This window comes from Mixophyes fleayi, chromosome 1 (assembly GCF_038048845.1).
Source record: "Mixophyes fleayi isolate aMixFle1 chromosome 1, aMixFle1.hap1, whole genome shotgun sequence".
In the NCBI taxonomy this organism is placed as follows: domain Eukaryota; kingdom Metazoa; phylum Chordata; class Amphibia; order Anura; family Limnodynastidae; genus Mixophyes; species Mixophyes fleayi.
The window spans coordinates 453,952,182-453,973,995 of record NC_134402.1 but is presented as its reverse complement, the minus strand read 5'-3'; the positions used below and the strand labels follow the sequence as shown (position 1 = coordinate 453,973,995).

Below are 21,814 nucleotides of genomic sequence, written 5' to 3'. Positions count from 1 at the left end.
ACTTTAGAGGCAAAGAAACTCTTGGAACATATTCCTCTTAACATGACCTGCTGGGGGGTAACAGATGGGGGTTGACAAGTAATTTGTTAGGGCAGTCATGGGTTCTTGCATGTGACGTCACAATCAGTCTGCATCACCATTCTGTGCTGTTGGAGGACCCTGCTCCTTCCACTATCTAACTTACTCCAGCCTCAAATGGGAGAATCCTGCCACGTGGGTCATGTGATCAGTGTCTAATATGGAAACACATGTAGGTCATTACTGGTGCAGAAATGGACTACCATTGACTTAGTAAGTGTCAGATCGGCTTATCTGGCAATGCCGTTGTTTTCATATAATACTTGCCTTGTATTGGCTGCAGCCGTGCACCATTAGTCCGTGTCTACATTCATCGTTCCATCCCCCTCCTCACATCAAATTATGGATTCTACCGGGGGAGAGCTAAAGCTGGATGAGGAAGATGTAATAAATAATGCTAATGTCTGATTCTTAGGAGGGATTTCTATGGGCCGCGTTACTGTCAGAAAGTAGCGTGGCCTACGCACTATTACCGATATTATGGTAACAGTGCGCATTACCTTTAATACAGTAACATAAACACCGGCCTCCCTGAGCCAGGGAGCCGTGAGCAGGAATCGGTGTTAAAATTACTATATTAATGGTAATAGATTTACCGCTGCGTAGTTAAGGGGTGGAATTGAATTCCCTCCCTATAGTTTTAAAAGTAAATTTGCTGAATGTCCAAATGTGTAATCTATAATCCCCTGCTGCGTTTCTGTTTTTGAGGTGGGCTAAATATTTGTCTTCTGTAGTGTTTCTCCTGACTTGTGATCTTGTCACACATCCAGCTCCGTGCAGACTACAACCACACCTGGCATGACCTGAGCAGGCAGGAACGCTGGCTTGTTGCCCTTAATTGCAGCATTTCCTTGTAACTCCCTACGTGGAATTGTTGACCAACGTAGAGATCGCGTCACACATGGATCTTCATCTTGGAACAGTACTATATTTACCGTCCCTCTGACGTAGTTTTATTGTGAGACAGCTGGAAGTGCTATAATCTGATCTGGAAGGTTTGTCTCCGTTTATTCCTGACCGCGTGGAACTCGTGATCGACAAACGTGATTATTGCGTGGAAGGTGCTGGCTGTGAATTAGCAGCTCTGTAATAATATGGTCACCTGGTCACATCATGATCTTGTCCGTTCCATCAGGAAAGCAGATGCCGCACAGTTTACAAAGTCTAAATACCTCAATTACTACTTGTTTCTTATACAATCTCCATGTCCAGTGGTATTCTGATAGTGTTTCCTCGTTATGCTGCCTTAATTATATCACCAACCTGTCTTTTAGGTGCTCTCAAATGTTTTCATTTTATTACGTCACCCTCCCTAAAACCAGCCGCCCTTTCTTTTAAGCTGGCGCTTTGAAGCATCGTGTACTGGACTCATAGCCTGCGGCCTCATTAGTATGGACTCCACCTACAAAATGGCTGCCTCTACTGTAGGTGTGAGGATGGGCTTACTCTGTCACCCCTGTCAGAGGGAGGTGTTTCGCAGATGTTTTTGGGTTTCCCTTACCCGTTCGGTAACCTTCTGTCCCTCGGCCACCAGGCACTCACCGACTGTACGTGCCAACAGCGCACCGGATGTAGGAGAGGCGTCGCTGCCACTACCAGGCACCCGCCAACTGTATGTGAGAACAGCGCACCAGATGTAGGAGATCCGTCGCTGCCACCACCAGGACGCTCGCCAACTGTACGTGAGAACAGCGCACCAGATGTAGGAGATCCGTCGCTGCCACCACCAGGCACTCGCCGACTGTACGTGAGAACAGCGCACCAGATGTAGGAGAGCCGTCCCTGCCACCACCAGGCACTCGCCGACTGTACGTGAGAACAGCGCACCAGATGTAGGAGAGCCGTCCCTGCCACCACCAGGCACTCGCCGACTGTACGTGAGAACAGCGCACCAGATGTAGGAGAGCCGTCGCTGCCACCACCAGACGATGAACCACAATGCTGTTTGGTAGGATCACCTGTAGCTGCAGTACAGATGTCAGTTTATCTCTATCCGCTCTGCACTTCTGGACATGGTCTCCAGGTTTCCACACCTCATCCCACCTACAGAACGCTATATAGGATTGAGGGTCTGGTCTTTGACTGGATCTCCCTATAAGACATTGGGTTTTTCTATATGATTTGGCTCATTGTGCTGAAATATATATCCTCCCAGTACTAGGTCTCCGGTAGACTGTAGCAGGTTTCCATCCAGAGATTTGTCTGTCTTGCACCTTCCATTTTGCTCTGTTTTACCCAATTTTCCAGTCCTTGAATCAGAGACTCTTCCTGTAGCATATGCCGCCTACGTGCTTCGCTGTAAGGACCGCGTTACTGGGGTAAAGAACAGTGTTACGCAAACATGGTGCATTGAGGACTGAAAGTTCACTTGTTTTCTCCAACCATGGAATCTTCCTCCCCTTGGTATGAGGGTCCCCCACATGATTTCTGGTGACATTTAATACGCGTTTTCTTCAGCAATGGTTTTCTTTTTTCCCATCCTGCTATAAAGTGAACATTTGGAAGTTCCCTGGACAGTTTCTCACCCCTGTCAGGTGCCACGGTCCTCTTGATAGCCTCTCATGGATGCTTCATTTTGGAGAATGATTTGTTCGAGACAAATTGAGTTGACACATTCTTTCCATTTCTCTATGATGGGACTAAGTGACTTGGGGTAGATTAATGGTTTGAGTTCTTCTTATATCTTTCCACGAGTGGTGCTTTTCAAAAACCTCCTTTTTGCTTTTGCCTCCGCTGTTTTTTGATCTTCATGGTGAAGCTCTTCTTATTAATGTTCTAACCAACTGTGGGACCTCACATACAGCTGTCTTTTATTTTGAGATTAAATGAAACCCTTTATTCACAAGTGAACCCCAGTCATGTGACCTCTGAAGACAAATTGCAATCGGTGTTTTATTTTGTAATGAAGATATATCTTTAGAGTTGTGTATTTGGTTTTGTTTTATTTGGGTGGAGGGGGATATTTTGTGTTGATCAGTGGTAAATATTCCCCAAAACTATATTTTGATTCTATAATGTAAGAATGTAGACAAATGGTGAACAGCATTTCTCCTCCAAGTGTGCATTTTCTATGGCAAATATATAAATGTATATAATGCTCAAGGTGTGTGCTATTTTGCATACAGTCAGGTTAAGGCCTATTACCTATTGGTGGTGGGTTTTTTTAAGTTATTTTTTTAATATAAATAAAACGCAAGCAACGTGTTAAAATACATATAAAATCTACCCGTGTTTGAAATGTGGCTCACGTGGTAAACCTGAGGTAGATCTGTTTGTTTCCAGAATAGAATGTTCCTCATTTCAAGATAAGAGGGCTATTAAAATGAATGTGGGAGATCTCTAAATATGTTGTGCTGTATGATATAATTCCTCAACTAGCTCCACCGTAGGACAGCCCGGGCTGGTTCCTGTTATTATGGGAGAATTCTTGTAATCCACAGGAAATACAATAAAAACACAATGTGACGCCCTACGCTGAATTCTTTGTGTGACCGCTATGCTGATAGTTTACACATTCATACTTGTTTTTGTGCTACCTGTAATTGCTCGGCCATTACTCCTATTTAGGTTCTGTACCACACGTCTGCTATTCTGATTAATTGTATTTATTATTAGATTTATGTGTGCTCATGTATCTGTACGCCGAGAGCCCAGCGCTGCGGAACTGCGGCTCCTTATAAATAAACTGATGGGGAAATGAATTGTCCGATACTCTTAACCGTTCATCCAATTAGAAGCAGTTTCCCACACTAGCCAGGATGTGATTGGTTGACCAGGGCTGTTCATGGTCTGTATACTGCCTGGTCCTCCCCCTGTCCTGCCCTAGCACAAGGGCCCATACGAGGCGGAAAGCGCCCTTGTCCCAATTACAGGGTCATGTGTGTGTCTGGGGGAACTACTCTGTATGAGAACATGGGGTGTAAATTCTGCTGGTACAATAGAATAATCCATATAATTAAAGTAGACCTGAAAACATTGTGTTTTGGGGGTGATTGAGGATGGGGTGTAAATTCTTCCCTGATGTACAGTGCTGCGGAGTATGTTTTTTGCTTTTGTAAATTTGTGTTAAATGGGGTTTTCTTACCAAGATGTGAATCTCTGCCGTAGCCCACGTTAGTCCTGTAGTTGGGGTCCATCCGTGGCACCGTATGTTTAGTTTCCTTTATTGACAACCCCTATATTTGAATCCAGCGCAGGTTTAATGGTGGAAAAGGTTTAATTCACCAAATGCATTTTCTTTTCTCCTGATTTTTAAAAATATTTCTTTTGACTGTAGGAATTAATTGTTTTTTCTCTTCTTTTACAGTTAAAAAGGCCAAGCTGCAGGGGCCCCCAGGTAAGTGTCCTCGCTCTGTATACATTGTCGCAGTAATTATAGAGTTCCTCTTGTCTCCTGAGTACACACTGGACGGGTCTAACTGTGTTTACTGCAGTAGAGAATTGGGAACTGACTGGAATGATGATTAGAACCTACATACGTGTTTGCTGCCTTCCCTGGTTCTAGCTGGGTTGTCGCCTGCTTAGGGTGGTGTCGTACTGGCTCTTTTCTGTAATGCCTTCATAATAAAATCCTGATTCTATCGGTAGAACGGACAGGGTGTCGCACAGACATAAATGCGCTATGAAAATTTAAGTCTGAGCGCATAAGAAGCTGGAAAAAAATGCCAATGTGCTGCCACCTTTTAATAAGGGAAACATAAAGTATAGCCTGTAATTGTATCACTCCCGTCTTTGATACATAAGTATTTGGGGACGGTGTAGTAAATACATCTAAGGGCAGCAGATTGTTTTCACGTGTAAACTTCTGGCTTCACCAAACAGACTTATTACCTATTTCTTTTCGGGACACACACAGAAATAGTTATTCCTGCTTCCAAGGCAGGATATGAACGGCTGAATAACTAACTTATTTAAATTAAAGCTTCACAACACCCACAGAGCATCATTATTTAGGTTTGGGACCAAGAGTCTGGGGGTCCATGCTCAACGTGACGTAACACCATAGGAAAGAGCTACGAACCAGCTCACAACTGACCTCCGCGGTGCGATTACTGGCAGACAGATTTCACCTTGGGGTGTTTGCTACGTGTACGGCAGCCGGAAACGGTGGCGGATTGGAGAGATGAGTTGTCTCGACTGGACGTCCCCCCTTTAATCTCTGCCCTTTCCCGTCCCCACACACAACAGGTTAACAAGCTGCTACACTGCTAATGTCTCCTGATACGAGTCGCCGGGGGCTCAGAGGTGAAGCTTCAGCTGTCCTAGATAATGAAATGTCAGAGTGGTTGGTGGTCCTGGGATCAAAGATACCGTCTCTGAATGCGAGGAGGAGATGCGGCGTTTGAACGTTGGATAAAGGGAATCCTTTCTGTAGAACCGTTCCTCGGGGATCTGCAGCTTTCCTGCTAATACAATAATCCACAGCCTGAATCCTGTGCTCGTTAACCCTTTCACTGTATCAGTCCGAGCGTACAAGTCGTCTGATGTCCCTAGTAGGGTACCAGGCTAAAGTGATTGGAGAGCAGTACAACAGGATCACTGGTCTGCGGTGACCTCCGGCTTTATCTGGATTTTGTTTTACGTTTTCAAGCAGCGTTTACATGTATGAATAACTGCATATAATGAAAAATATTCATGTGATCAATAATCCGCAAACCATTGATAACTTCTGCTTGTGTTACGCTGGCTAGCCGAATGATTTGTTGTTGACTCCTTATAAATAGGCCGCGGGCAGAGCCACATTTTAAGCGGAATGACAGATGCTGCTGATAATTAATGAAACTTTATTTGGCTTTAGGTTAATGAATCGGCACAATCTGTGGTGAGAGGCGGTAACGGGCAGGCGCTTGCAGTAAGAACCCCAGCGCTTTTCAGTGCGGGCGAGGCAGATTCCGATCAGACGCTTGATGCTGTTGATTCATTAAAGTTGGGACGTTAATCGAGTAACTTGATTCACTGAGCACCGTAATCCTTGTTCTGCATATTTATTCTTCATCTGATTTGTGTTGTATAATTCCCTCAAAGTGCCCTCTAGTGGCAGGATAATATTTTGCAGGAAGTTTCAATGTTAAGTTCTAGGAAAATCATTGTAGGCGATGTACTGTGGCGTTAATCTTCTGCGATCTGTCGTTTTATGAATCGCCTGGTTTTAGACCTATGTAAACACAGGGAGCACTTTCTTTTTCTCACATTTATCTAGTCCCCTGAAAGGCCTAAAATGTGATTTAATCCGGTATTGTGACACATAACCCATAACAGATTTGACTGTGTAATTATTTAACAAATAGTGAGCAAGATGAAGAAGCCATGTGTGGAACGGTGCTGCTAATCGGGTGCACGTCCTTGTAGGGGTGGGGGCACTTCCTGGTGGTCACACTCTGGTTTGTGTTGGCACCATGCCAAGGAAGAGAGATGTTTGTATTGATTTCAGAGAAGTGGCTATTGCTGCTCATCAGCCTGGAAAGGATTATAAAGTACTTTCCAAACCATTTGAAATCCATCATTCTACACTTCGATTATTTACAAATGGAGAGCATTGAAAAATGCTGGCAGCCATCCCAGGAGGGGCGTCTCAGGAAATCCACCCAAAGGTCAGAACGTAGGATGATGCTCTGAGATCGCAAAGCGCTCAAAAGCTACAATAACAATGCAAACATAGTCTGTACTGCAATGTTCCACAATGTCCTGTGTATCGAGATCAAAACTGGAGCTATTTTGTCTTAATGGGAAGTTTGGCAAAAACCAAACTGAGTATCGCCCAAGGAGCCTCATACCAGCTGTCCACCACAGTGGTGAAGAGGTGGTGGTTTGGGTCGGTGTTTGAAGCCACTGAACGTCTCTCAATCATCAAGTCTACCATGGACTCTTCTTTTGTACCTGAGTATTCTAGAAGAAAGTGTGAGGCCATTTGTATGACAGCGGAAGGATGGCTGAAATTGGATCACGCAACATTACAAAGATCCTAAGCTCAGCAATAAATCTACAACTGAATGGCTACAAAAGAAAAGATTTGGAATGGCCAAAGTCCCGACCTCCACCCCATTGAGATGCTGTGGAGGGACCTTGTGGGGACTGGCAGTTATAATGCATATTAATAGATCTGACGCTAGAAAAAATTATCTCGAATGTTACCATACCCATTAGCGTTTTATTTGTGAGGTTGTAGCTTATTTTCAGAACGCTCCTTGCTCTTTGTGTTTTACACATTAATGCATTGGGAAGTCTGAGCATTCTAAATGCTGCTAACATGCCAAGGTCTGCAAAGCAAATGCCCCAAACATCAGTGCACTGAAACAGCACTATAACCGGTGTTTGAAGTGGGGGAGGTATACAAGGGTATGTCATAACGCACCTTCTCCTGCTCCCTTCATAATTATATGAGGAATGCTTTCATTGATACATATACAGTTTACATTTACAGATAAAAATCAATCAGCACTTTAAAAGAATGAACATTAAATCAAATATCTAATACTAGTTGAAATACCGTCAAAATGATGGAAAAAAATCCCAGCAAGATCATATTGGACCAGTTTTTGGTAAGGGTTAAATTTCGCACATCGTTTATCCCACGAATGTGGAATAAACTACCTACTCAAAAAAAATAGAAAAAAAATAACTTAACACGGACAGACCTTATTGCATCCAATGTGACTCTACCCTTGTGGCAGCATTGATTGAATAGTTTGTCAGACGGCTGCTCAGCCGCAAAATGCTTAGTGGCAAAATTCACAGATAGTGTTCATGGGACCACCGTTATGAGCTTTAATATTTGTTTCATCAAAGTTACCGACATCCAGAACGGTGCGGCATCTTGTTCACTGACTTTTGTAGGCATTGACGTGATATTACCTCTGTCCTGTGCGCTCTTCGGTTGTTTACTCTGTAACGGACAATTTGCTGAGGTCATATTTACATGGTGATGACGATCTCGTTCTATTTGGTCATCAGTCATAGTTTGCCGTTGGGCTTTATCCCGCTTCGCCCTTCGTCTTCTTGCTGTGCGGTTACTTCCACGTTGACGGTGTTAGCAGTTTGCTGTAAAAGACTCGGTGTGAAAGTGTATTACCTCCTGAGCGTTTCAGGAGAGTCTACTGTCTAATGTAGGGGGGTGCCCCTAAATTCCCCAAACAGGTCACGTCTGCTTTATACTCCTAGAATTTAGCAAATTCTCCAGTTTGTCTGTTTGTTAATAATCATTCCTTCTGCCTGGGGTCCGTACCTGTATTTCCATATAAACAAAGCTAATACCTTCCTGGATGATATATATTGGACAAGCAGAAATAACCTATATTTAATACTACTATTAATATTTGTGCATTCTATAGTTTGTATCTTTAATAGACTTGCAAATCTGTGTTTAAAAGCCATTTAAAAAACAGTCAGTCAGTCAGTCAGTCAGTCTAAATGGCAAATCGGAATTCAATAGATTTCCTTGGTAAAGTTGTCCCCCTCTAATATGGAATCGGACACCAGTGTCCCATGTACTGCAGTCTCCCTCAATTACAAGCTCTCCATTATTCAAAATTCAGAATTTCAGATTATTTTTTTTATTTTTTTTTTTAAAAACAAAGCTATAAACTTAAATCCATATTAGCACCAAATTTTTAAGGATTAATCATGAAGCAAATAGGACGCATGACACACAATGGCTGCCACCTAAAGCAGCAGGTTGCATGTAATACCTATAGTTTTGTTACATTAAAACCAAACACATTACTAACAGAACACTGGAGTCACTGCCGTAGTGTCAGAGGGGGTCTTCTGGGTGTTCAGGTTTAGTTAGGACTTCACATCCAGGAGGTATAAAAGTTTTGATATATTGCATACTAAATGAATTCGCTCTAGTAAATTACATGATTACACAAGAGTTGCTTGCCACATGCTGCCATATTTATGCACAAGTTATTCTGGCATACTTATTGCAGACAATTACCAGTTTAATTATCTTTTGTTTTTTCCCATGGAAGGTGGCTTTCAGATATGGGATATTAGGATATTTGTGATGCAAGATGATATATGTAATTTATGTGTAATAGGTTGGTGATGGAGGAACACTGCTACATTCAGATACATATTGACGGCACAGATCTAATACATTATGATTGAAGAGGTCAGATGATATGAATTTGATACATTAATCAGTCCTGTCTGGTCACATGATCAGAGCGGTTATGTTTCTTTAACCGTTGACACAGTAACGTAGCGCTCTGATAACGTGTGATAATTAGGGGGACGTTCTGTGTGAATCCAAAATCCCTCAGAACCAGCCATACGATGCCATCGTCCACAGACGAAGCGTTGGAAGGTGTATGATACTAATGACTTTGAAGTATAATGAATATTGTAGTTATTGATTTTATTAGTTTTTTATTGTACCAATGAGACTAATGGACAAGATATGATTTTATTTATTTTTTAGCTTTCATTTTACTGTTAATATGAATGTGTTGCCTTATTGCAGGCCTCTGAGGCTTCATTTGGCAGCTGAATATGATTTGATTAACATGTAAATATAAGAGAACGAGCTATGATTTATGTATCTCTGAGGAAATCCCCTTTGGTCATAAAACATGTTGGAAAATCCTAATTATATTTATATCTCTGATCTCCGGGCAGATCTGTCCTTTATTCTCCTCGTTAATACCAGAGGAGCGGGGAGATCTCCCCCTCCCTCCATAATGTGCAGTTACCTCATTATTACATTATGGGACATTGGTTCTATTGGTACAGAGCAAAACTAGACTATATTCTGGATGTGCGGTTTATATACCAAGACTCTTACAAATCTCACTCTGTCAAATCTAACAGATTAAATTTGTGATATTTACTGGATTATTTAATAAATGTGATCTTTATACACAGATTAGTCTATTATTGATCTATTTTCTGTGTCTGCGCAGCCGTCTGATCTATAAATGTTATTGTATCACCTAATGGGAGGAGGGTATTAGCGCTGTTTACGGTTCCATAAATGTATTTCATTAAGGAGAAGTTTGTCGTGTTAGCGGCTGCTGCTCCTTCTGACTGAGAAGTGTCATAAAGGGGTATTTGTGTTTTTGTCTGGGGGTAACTGGTGTAAAGAGCCAACTCCAATATTCGTAACCTTAATGCTGCATCTTTTCTAAATCCCACTGTACCTTATTCCCTGCCGTATGTATGTTCTGCTAGGTCGTACATCGTTCCTAACACCTCCATCTTCCCTGTGTGCAGAGAGACTATGAAACGCGTTGGTGTTCAGCGTTATCGGGGGGTCGCTGTCTGAGACTGGGGTGTAGGGTGGGAAGTGACTATAGTGACACTTTTATGTTCATTACATAGTGACCTCTCTTTGTCTTGTCTTATACTAGATAAATTCAACACCTATGTGACCCTAAAGGTGCAGAATGTGAAGAGCACAACGGTGACCGTGCGAGGCGACCAGCCATGCTGGGAACAAGACTTCATGTTGTAAGTGATGATGTCATCCTGTGTAATGTGATGTCACGTGATTGGAGGAATTATATGTGGGTGTGGCTGTGAGCAGCGGAGTGCGCTGGAGGGGTTCATGTGACCATACATGCAGGGCGCACCAGCTATAGGCGCTACGTTACGGTCACATGGTCTAGAAGTGCTGTAAGGGGAGGTTCTTGGTGGATACGGAGCTGTGTCTTGTTCCTTACTGGCCGACCTGTCTTGGACCTTCCTCTCTCAGTAGTACAGGATGTGTAGTGTGGCTGAGGGCGGTAACTACCTAGAAGGCTGTTAATTATCCCTTTCTTTAGCTTCTCCGGTCAGTATCCGGATGGGAAGGTCTGCGAGGGGTCCCAAGATGTAATTCACTTATGGACATAAGTTTCAGGCTCAGATCAGCCACTTAATCCAAGTCCCCATGAGAAATGCATGAATCTGCTGACCTGACTCTCAGCCTCACGGAGGTGTCTGGTTATTTATTGATCATGAATTAAATCTTAATGACTTGTTTGTTGGAACATATTAATTGCATCAAAAACATAAGCAAACTTTGGAAAATAGGCCATTGACAGATGATGATGATGATGATGATGATTGACACATTTGCACATTGTGATGCTCTTCACCATTGTGACACCATCTTATTTTAAATTTGTGGGTTTAAAAGTGCTAAAATCAGATAATCGTGGAGGTGATAGGAAATTAATTTTGTGAAAAGAGAGAAGTATTGGATCTATAAATTAGACCCTAGGAGCCTGATTCACGTATCTGCCGATTTTGAGCATATCGTACGCAAAAACACTCTGCGCAGACCCGGCAGATATGTAAATGCAGCCCTGTCCGCTTCATCCACAAACGCAAAGAACACTTACTACAGCCTACGATTTTGGGTAGTGAACATGGCGTTTTGCTATAGTCCATGTACAGTAAGGACATGCCAAGCTCGAGCACACACAGCCCCCTCCGAATCCAGCTCTGAGTATCTCCGTTACCTGTTCTTCTACCGTATCTCTTGCTCCAGCTACAGGGCTAGTCAGGATCAGAAGTGATACGACAGTGTCCTATGCATGCTATAACATGTGTTTGCTATCAGGAGCAACTGTAATAATGTATTTTATGTTCAGTAGACATCACCAGCATTCTAACAAATGTATAATACTAAGCGCAGGTTGTGCTTAGTGCGTGCTTTCATAAATCGAACCCTAGATCTCCAAATGGATTTGGTGAAATGTTACATTTATTTAAAAAAGGGATAAGGTTAGATGCATAAGAAAGGGTTCTGTCGCTTAAGGTATTTACTGTATTAGTTTAATGGAAAAATAAATAAACAGAGCAGCCCCTGTATGTAGACATTAATGTTAACAAATATGTTGAGCTTTGCAGTATGACACTTTATAGATTACTGTTCCCACATTAGTGTCTTCCAGTTCCTGCCTCCATTTATCCACAGTAGTTACCGGCACAGTCTGATTTATAGCCTGGGCAGTGCCATTTTCATTGGGCTAATTACATATCTGAAAACACCAGATAAGGAGCGATTTAACACTGAAGTAACATTTAATTGTGTCGTTATACACTTGTGTTTCTTTTCCGCTCCTTGTTGTTATAACTGTATCTATATTCTTGTTTTTTGTTTTTGTCATTGTCTTTATTTTTATTTTATTTACATGGGTCTTTTTAATTATGAAGGGGCTATTTTATTTCGTCTATACACCGAAGACTGTTGAAAAACTGTTTTTATAAACTCGAGGTAAACTGTAATAAGCTGACTGTTTTATTGTTTAAATGGTTTTTAATTTAATATTGGTGTACAGAGTTTTTATAGCTTTATCAAATATCAAACATATTACTTCTGGTTTCCATTAATCACCTGTCTTAGACTCATCACTCTGTGCTGCTTATTGTAATGTAAGTCTGTCCATCCTTATTTATCCTACTCCCTCCCCATTCTACCCTACCCACTGCCCCAGGGGAACCCTCCTTCTTGAACAAATTCTTAAGCTGAATTTCTCTTTGTTTAAATCCACCAATGAGCCTGGCTCAGTAAAACCTCTGGGTCTGTAACAATGTGGGGTAGAGCACAACGTCTGTGTCACTTTGTAATGATGATACGACTGTTGCGTTTGTAGCAGTCAGACCGTAGTGTGTTTCAGGAACAAAACCTCTGTCTTCCGGCTGTACTGAGTTTTCCCATCTTGCTGCATGGTCTGTAGTCATTACAGGAGTTACCCTAAAATACAGGCGTAATGAGAAATGTATAACCAGACTGTGCCAGGATGGACCTCCTATGCCACCCTGTCTGTGTGGTGCTGCTGGGGACGCCTGGGCTTGCCCTGCCAATGATCCTTTTTCTTTTTCCTAAATGCACCCTCTAACCGCAATAGGAGGAGCCTTCTGCCATCACTAGGTTCCTTAACAGCACCTGGAACAGCGTCCCTTTTTGGGTAACTCTCGCTGCTAGTGTACCCCCTTGCTGGTACACTGGGGCTGGTACCCCTGACCTCTTGCCTTCAGATCAGGGTTGCTGTGGATGGTTCCCCCTGGCCTATCACACTGGCCAGAGCTGCAGGTAGCGGCAGAGCACTGGTACTGGATGCTGGGTCCTAACCTCAGATTAGATTAAGTCTAATTTGCAAATGACAGCAGGTAAGTAGTTGTCAAAGCAGGATCTTGAAGCGGTGATGTTTATTAGCGCAAGTGTCCTGATAAGGCCAGTTACATACACTAGTTTAAGGTACTAGAGATCTCCAGATGTAATGTACAGTGATACATTACATGGTCAAACAATCTGCTTTTTTATACAGTTTTGGACACAACCTGGCAGGGCGTAAACCAGCCCCCTTTTGCAACCAGGCCCCGAAACATCTGATATTACATCACATAATTTAACATTAGGATGTGATATTTTCTCCAGGCTGCTAAAAAAAAAATTCACATCAATCTGTGATATCCTAAATGACTGTTCAGAAGTTTCCTGTCTCTCTAACAAGATGTGACAACAGGTAATGACCCCAGGCCGGGCGTTCAGGCTAAAGCAGGTTTTTTGTCACTTCTGCTCCGAAAAGAATTTATTAACTTAATTTAGGATTTCCTTTCCTCCTTCCTTCCACAAACACATTTCCTCCACCATTGCTACAGTACATTCCCAATACACAAATATAACACCGTATCAAATCAGTACATTTGCAAAGATAGAATTTGGTGCACAGCGCTAATAATTTAAGTATATTTATACAATAAGTAATTTAAGTGATCCAGCCCCACAGACCATAAGTCCGGCCTATCCGAGCCCTTCTACTGATGCCTTATTGTATTGAATCAGCGGATAATGTTCTAATGCCATCCTCAACCTGAATACACCTGTTTGGTAGAGAAACGATGGGAAAATATATAATTGTCTCCATGATTTACGGAAATAACCAGGGGGTTATAACCACAACCTGCAGAACCCCAGGCAAAGTGTTTGTTGTCCAGAAGTTTTGGAAAGTGTATCTGGCTCCTCTAATAAAGGTTCATCCCGCCCGGGGCGCCCTTTCTCCTGTGTAGTATTCTGTATGTGGACAAGGTTCTCCTGATGTTATACTTTGTATATCATGTTTGTTCCCTTTTATGTGTGTATTACGTTCCTGGCTGCTTGTTCTCTGTACAGAAGTTCTCCTTTATTTATATAACAATCCTATTACGCAGCATTATGCAGAGAATATGTAATCACATCACTTTCTTCCCCATAGGAGCTTACAATCTAAGTTCTGTACCACACACATGGGTCCTTTATACATTAATGGCTTAAATGTATTGTTTAGCAGACATTCTCAGCTGCTGTTTGGCTATTATTTGGGGATTATTCTTCCCTCTGGTATCAGGTGTTGGTGAACCCCCAGTCGTGACAGCACAAGCAGGTACCAGTTTGTAGGTGTAGACTGCTGGTGTGAGCACCTTGTGCTTAGCTGATAGGTTGTGTGACAGATGTACTGGGGGAGAAGGATCCCAGCTGTCGGGGATGAAGCTGGGAGCTGCAAGGTCGCTGGAAGGTCGCTGGAAGAGACCTTGGGCCTGAGTCAAAGGAGTAAATGTACTCCGGGACAAACATGTTACAATGCCAGGGGTGTAAATTAGTTTATTATTTTGCACATAAATTAAATACTGGCTATTTTTTCATGTAGCACACAAATCCCTCATAGCTTTAAATTTACGCTGAAATTTAAAGTTTAATCTAGGACATGTCCTATCCGAACTATAAATCTGTCCCCACATTTTAAATTTACCTCCCCCTCTAATGCAACATGGTTTTGCCCATGTGCAAAGTTACTACTTTTTTTATGCTTTGCTTTCTTTTAATGATTTGTGTCCTATGGGTGTCTGCTGAGATTACTGTGGTTAGGGCGGTATCTAGCGTTCTGCTTCTGAGAAACTCTTTGTTTTGCAGAGATTACCTGCACTGGACATCGTCATAATAAAATTCTATTACACTGTATACAGACATAGGACACTACACCCCAACATGACCTGACCACTGAACATGATCATAATACAATTCTATTACACTGTATACAGACATAGGACACTACACCCCCAACATGACCTGACCACTGGACATGATCATAATACAATTCTATTACACTGTATACAGACATAGGACACTACACCCCAACATGACCTGACCACTGAACATGATCATAATACAATTCTATTACACTGTATACAGACATAGGACACTACACCCCAACATGACCTGACCACTGAACATGATCATAATACAATTCTATTACACTGTATACAGACATAGGACACTACACCCCCAACATGACCTGACCACTGGACATGATCATAATACAATTCTATTACACTCTATACAGACATAGGACACTACACCCCCAACATGACCTGACCACTGGGCATGATCATCATAGTACAGTTATTTTTTTTAAAAAATTTTTTAAAATCACTGAAGTGAAGACTTTATAAGTAGAGTCTGCCATCTAGTGGACACATGTGTCCCATCTGCTGTAAAATATGACAGTGTAAGAAGTTTCCTACATTTGAGAACTTTCTACCTTCATGTTTTTGTTGATTATAACCCTCCTACACCAGTCTCATCCAGTCCTGAGCCATGCAGGAATGTGTGATAATATAAGACACCAACAGGTCCTGTATTCAGGATTTCCTGTGTGTGAATGTTCCTTTCTCAGATGATAAACTCGCAGGACGTGATTTGTTAGTGGCCTGGGGCAGGGTGGGGTGGGGAGGACTTTGGGAATCCTATAGGGTGCCAGAATTTACTTCTGGGGTCCCCTGATTGTCAGATATTATGGGGAGCCACCTCTCTTGGGGTTGGGCAGTATTGATCTAGACCAGTAATGGCTAACCTTTGACACTCCAGGTGTTTGTGAAACTACAAGTCCCAGCATGCTTTGCCAATATATAGCAGCTTATTGCTGGAAGGGTATGCTGGGACTTGTAGTTTCACAACACCTGGAGTGTCACAGGTTAGCCAACACTGATCTAGACTGAGACATGGGTTACGTCATCACCTGGCGTTCCTCTTTTTTTCCTTTCAATCAGATTTTACTTTGAAAATGTGACCTAAAGAGTTTACAATTATTTAAAAAATAATAATTAAGCAGGCTTTATTTAGTTACACCTTACACCTCTCATGTCTGTCCTTTGGAGAGGGAAAGCTATAGACCGATATTGGGGGACATGGATGAAGTATATTACAGATAACCTATGAATCGAGCAGATCCCTCTGTGTGATGCTGATAATAATACGACCATTACATGTATACAGATGAGGACAGGGCAGACATCGCTTCTAAGGTATTTGATATGATGCTCTCTGGCTTGTGAGGATCTTTTCCTACAAGGTTAAAATTTGCCATGGGTAAAATTGGTGGTAGATTGGGTTCTACATTTATATTACTCTCTATACACGGTGGCTAAGTGGTTAGCACTTCTGCCTCACAGCACTGGGGGCATGAGTTCAATTCCCGACCATGGCCTTATCTGTGTGGAGTTTGTATGTTCTCCCCGTGCTTGTGTGGGTTTCCTCCCACACTCCAAAAACATACTGGTAGGTTAATTGGCTGCTATCAAATTGACCTTAGTCTGTCTGTGTGTGTGTATGTTAGGGAATTTAGAATAAGCTCCAATGGGGCAGGGACTGATGTGAATGAGTTCTCTGTACACGGCTGTGGAATTAGTGGCGCTATATAAATAAATAGATGATTATGATCTTGTCTCTGATAATAAATATTTACATTGGGTTGAAGATGAAAGAGATATCACAGGTCAGACATAGTACGAGGTCCTTTTGACTCCCTATAAAGCAGGCCTGTCCAACCTACGGCCCTCCAGGTGTTGTGAAACTACAAGCCCCACCATGCTTTGCTGGTAGACAACCAGTTGATAGCTGGAAGGGCATGCTGGGACTTGTAGTTTCACAACACCTGGAGGGCCGCAGGTTGGACAGGCTTGCTATAAAGTGTCGTGGAGTTAACCAATTAATGCAAATGTAAATACCCCATAGCGTATAGTTATTCCCAACTGACGTATATAGTAGAGGTATCACAGAATGATGCAAAACAAATCCATTTCCATACTTTTGATGTGGAGTTGCCAAATCCTGCTTTAAAAAATGATGTCAAACGTCTGAGAATCAGCATTTTTTTCGGAGTGTTATCAGGCTTCCTACTTACTTTCCCATCTCTGACTACATATGCTCTGGTAATAGAACCACTAGGTTCCTTCCCTCTGTTGCTCTGTTTGTGTCCCATGTACATGGTTTTTCACTTTTATATCCACTTTGTTTACATTTTACTTTGAGACGTATATAACACTGGGGTAACAGCACCTAATGTAATCATTATTTATCAGTCGGGGTAGGTCTGTGTGTAACCACTTTTTTAAAACTGCACATGACTCTCCCAGCTCTACCACTGCCTGCTCCGTTATTGGACACACAGATGAATAAGCGAAGGCTTTCTGCTCCTTGTAGTGCACAAAACAATGTCTACAAATAAGACGGGGTCCTAATAGGACCCTAATAGGACGCTGGAAAGACTTCAAATGCTGAACATGTCCAGCTTAGGATAGGTGATATAAGAGTACACCTAGAGGTCAGGAAGGCTGTAATTTTATGATTAATAATTCTACAAAGATTTTCGGATAGAGAAGCACTGAGAACTAACTAAGGCAGTGGTCCCAGTGTAATGGCAAGGGGATTTTAACACCCTATTCCATTATAAACCTACTAAAATATTAAAAATGTAAAAAAACAAACAAAACAAAAATAAACCCGCAAACCGAACACCTTTTTAAATTATTGAATTAAAGCCCACATTCACATTTATTAATAATAATAATGAAAACAATCTTTGTAATCCAATAGGATCTTCTAATTGTAATTCAAGGGAAATAAAAAACAAAATGTGTTATGTGTTTTTTTTTAAGTATTTTTATTGTCACTGTTTCAAAGCAAAGATACAACAAAAATAATAAAAATAGTCTATGCAAGAAATGCAGAGGTAAGCGTATAAACAAATCTGTTACACGTGAAATTTTGGTGATCTAACCTAATCACATGAAATAAACTAGTAGAGACGTGGGCCCGGCAGTGGTACATGCAGGATAAAGTGAATGAAAGAAATCTTCAAACATTAAGAAAAAAGTTTGCTCACTGGCAGTATATGGTGAACAAAAACAAGATCAAAATGAAACACAATCTGGGGGTAAATGTATTAACATGCGGGTTCTTCAACACCCGCGAGTTCAGCGTCTTCGGCGATTAAATTTAAAGCGGCACTGCATTGTAAAGGGAAGTTTCCCTTTACAATGCAGCGCCGCTTTAAATTTAATCGCCGAAGACGCTGAACTCGCGGGTGTTGAAGAATCCGGACATTAATACATTTACCTCCTGCTGTTGCCGCACAGAACACCTGTTTTTATAGAAGAACAGGAGGATCATATGCAACGATTCTCAATTCCTTGATGTTCACGAGAAACCTCTAAATCTGGTATTTACTGGCACGTTTCAAAAAAAATATCTAGACTCTAGAGTCCACTGCTATTGACACTTCCAGCCAGTTCATTTTAAATATAAAAAAATTATTCTCTGTAAAAAGATGAGAGGGAACTCCCAAGTGGGACCACACTCAATACTTGTCACCAACACTAAGCTTTGCTGGATATAGGAGTGGAGATAATAATAATAATATAGGAGTGCATACTTTTTTTTATTTATTTTTTTCTCACAAGGAGTCGTTCTGCTGTTGAAAACTCGTTTCTCTTTTGGGCCACAGAAGCAGAACAATACTGAAATATAAGAATACGTCTGTCATGAATGAAAAGTTGTGGCAATTTTCTATAAGCCATGAATATCTTCACCTTTGTCCTGAAGTCCAGAAATCTGGCAATTGCAGGGCGAGGTTGGATAGCTTCCTGCTTTTCAGGGCCCAGTCTGTGCGCTCTTTCAATCGGATCGGCTCTGTATCAGAGTGGATGCCCAGGGCCTTGAGTAAAGTGAGGCTTAGGTTGCTGGAAAGTTGTTTCTCCTTGATTGACTCCCGGATCCTCACAAATCTCAGATTATTCCTCCTGTTTCTATTCTCATGATCTTCAATTTTTCAGTGAGCGACTGGAGAGATCTGGCTTGAGAGTCGATCATAGCTTGAATTGGATTGGCATAGTCCTCCAAATTCTAGGCTAGAAATTCTAGAAGTATTCAATTCAGTTGTGGGTCGCGCGGATTCCAGAGAGTTATGGAGATCCTGAAACTTTTTACTGTGACACGATCCATTTCAAGCTCATTTTAGCCACCTCCTCAATCGAGTTAGGGGCTAAGACCATGACTTGTTCTTCCTGATGCGATGTCTGGGGATCCATGTCGTCTTCTGTAGAAGTTTGTGAAGATGAGGAAGATTTGTTGCTCATCTGTCTATCCCTCCCCTATCTTTGAAGGTATAGAATGTGTTGTGCCTTTGGAAGAGGAATAGTTTATTGAGATATTTGCCCATCATACTCTGGAGGTGACTAATCAGAAGAACACGGTCAGCCAAGATCAAGCAAAAATGGTCATACAGTAACTAAAATGTGATAGAGCTAGATATCGAAACACAGTTAACTGCTCTAGAGGCATTAACAACAGAGAATAAGAATAAACACAGTAAAACAATACAACTGTAAAATTGTGAGCAGAGACAGGTTAAAATGTTATGCAGCAAAAACCAAATTCAGGAACATTAGCAATTCAATCTAGATTAGGATGATTTAACCTCCAGACCTAGTCAAAGCACTTGAGTGACCATGTAAAGCGCTAGGCAGACTATTAAATCACAGGTAAACCTGGGATGCTAGATTGTCATAAAATAAATTGCAATGTAAGGAACAATGACTAACAATGGAATATAATAGAGCATACAAACAATATTGCTGTCTCAATAATCACCACCAGAGTACAAGATCAATCAGTCACCCGAGGTGTCAAGAGATGAGTCCTCAGGTGAGTAATGTTGCTGTAATCTTAAAGGTTATATAAAATCTAGAGCAAGTCATGAAGCAGTATAATGACAACAGTGAATGCGTGGGAGGTTATGGGTTGTAAACTGTATCAACATTGCGGCCTGGGTGGTGGAAGGAAGATTATGGATTTGTTGAGCTTGTTTATAGGGACAGATCCCAGCTGTGAGCCGTTGTTTAGGAGTTTATTGTACCATCATTATCAAGAACACCGAAGCTGCCAACCAGAAAAGGTGTTGCCAATCAAACGCCATTCACCAATCCTCCGTTCTAACGTGACAAGTGAGTTGCAGAGGAAAGCTGGTAAAATACTTTACTTGCAGGGCTCACCAGGCAACTCCTAGAGCCGTGGTCACAATGGCCTATCACATGTGCAGTCACGAGAGTGGAAGGGATGAGCTCAATAAGTGTTTGACGGATTTCCACTTAATAAACTTGGGCGGGACCACGGCCTCACCACGAGGGCCCCAAGATCGTTCACCCCGTCCATGGATGAGACAGTGTCGCGTGCAGATCCCAGGGCCCAGTCTTCAGGCCACCGCTGTCCTTCAGACAGATATATAGATGATCAGGATAGGGAAGGCCCAGAGGCCATAGAGTTTATCCGATGTAAGCACTTCAGACTCCCACTGCGGATATCCGTTGCGGAGGTACCCGTATGGAGGCTGTTCCACCAGCCATCAATCAGTGAAACCGTAACGGCGATGTGACCGAACCAGCAGGATAGCCGGTATGTAGTGCACAAAGAGGTATCCTAGTGCCAGTCACTTGTTCGAGCAGTAGATCACCCAACGGTTATGGCGGAAACGGAGCTCCAGCGACAAATGACGCTGTGCCACCTAGAAGACCTATATTTACGTTCTGCAAGTTGCCTTTCCCCGTCAGACAGGTGAGTAGTGGAGCGAAGATAAGAAAAGCCATAAATCCACAAAACACTTTTCGTGCTGAGATTTCAGGTCTCCATCGTGGGTGTTCAGCACTGAGGCGCTTGTACAGAGGCCACCCCGATGGTCACCAAGCAGGGAGATGGTTCTAGCAGTTTGACCGGACCATCAGGTAGTAATGAAATTTCAGGGAAATCCCAGTTTTATTCACACCTCAATAGACTAGCTAAAATTCTGTTGATATGGGGGAGGGGCAAATAATGTGCTGCTCCATATATGTCAATGGCCCATTCATTTCATTGGGGTTTTTTCATGTAGCACACCATCCCATTGAAATGAATGGCCCGTGGATGTGAATGGGGAGAAATACATCACAATACTGGGGTTACCCTGAGTGGGTGTGTACACGGTGCGCTCCTACAGTGATGAATGGACTCTTTCAAGTGCGCTGGCATGTTTTGAACCCCGTGAAACGGAACAAGCAGCATTCAGAAACTGCAGCACAAACGCACAGTCACAAGTATAAATGCAAATGGGATGGTGACAGAATAAATGTGTTTTACTTTCACATGGCACTTGTCCCGAGTCAGACGCAGTGTATACACACCAGTGGGTAGGTGGCTCTCAGCGTGAGAGATCCGTGGGGGGATGGTGGGAGGGGGGCAGCGTATAGGACTGTAATAAGCAATGCATAGGACAAACATATTGCAATTGTTTAGATTTATTTCTAAAATCTAACACCCCTGACCTCCAAAAACAGAAGGCCCAAGAAAAGTTCAGATTAGACTGACCTGTAGGTTCCTTCTGCCATCCAACTCTGTTTATATGTTGTGCTGATGGGCGTAAAACTGGGACCTCCTAGGAGGAGGAGAATACGCTGATTAAAC

General features: G+C 42.2%; 1 protein-coding gene across 5 annotated transcripts in view; it reads left to right on the top strand.

Annotated features, from left to right (window-relative positions):
• Nucleotides 1–21,814, top strand: part of UNC13B (unc-13 homolog B) — a 211,880-nt gene that overhangs the window by 33,766 nt on the left and 156,300 nt on the right. For all 5 annotated transcript variants that reach the window (XM_075186722.1, XM_075186731.1, XM_075186711.1 and 2 more), the window contains exons 3-4: nt 4,385–4,414; nt 10,428–10,527. In XM_075186722.1, coding sequence (XP_075042823.1) covers nt 4,385–4,414; nt 10,428–10,527 — 130 coding nt within the window. The remainder of the gene's footprint in view (nt 1–4,384; nt 4,415–10,427; nt 10,528–21,814) is intronic.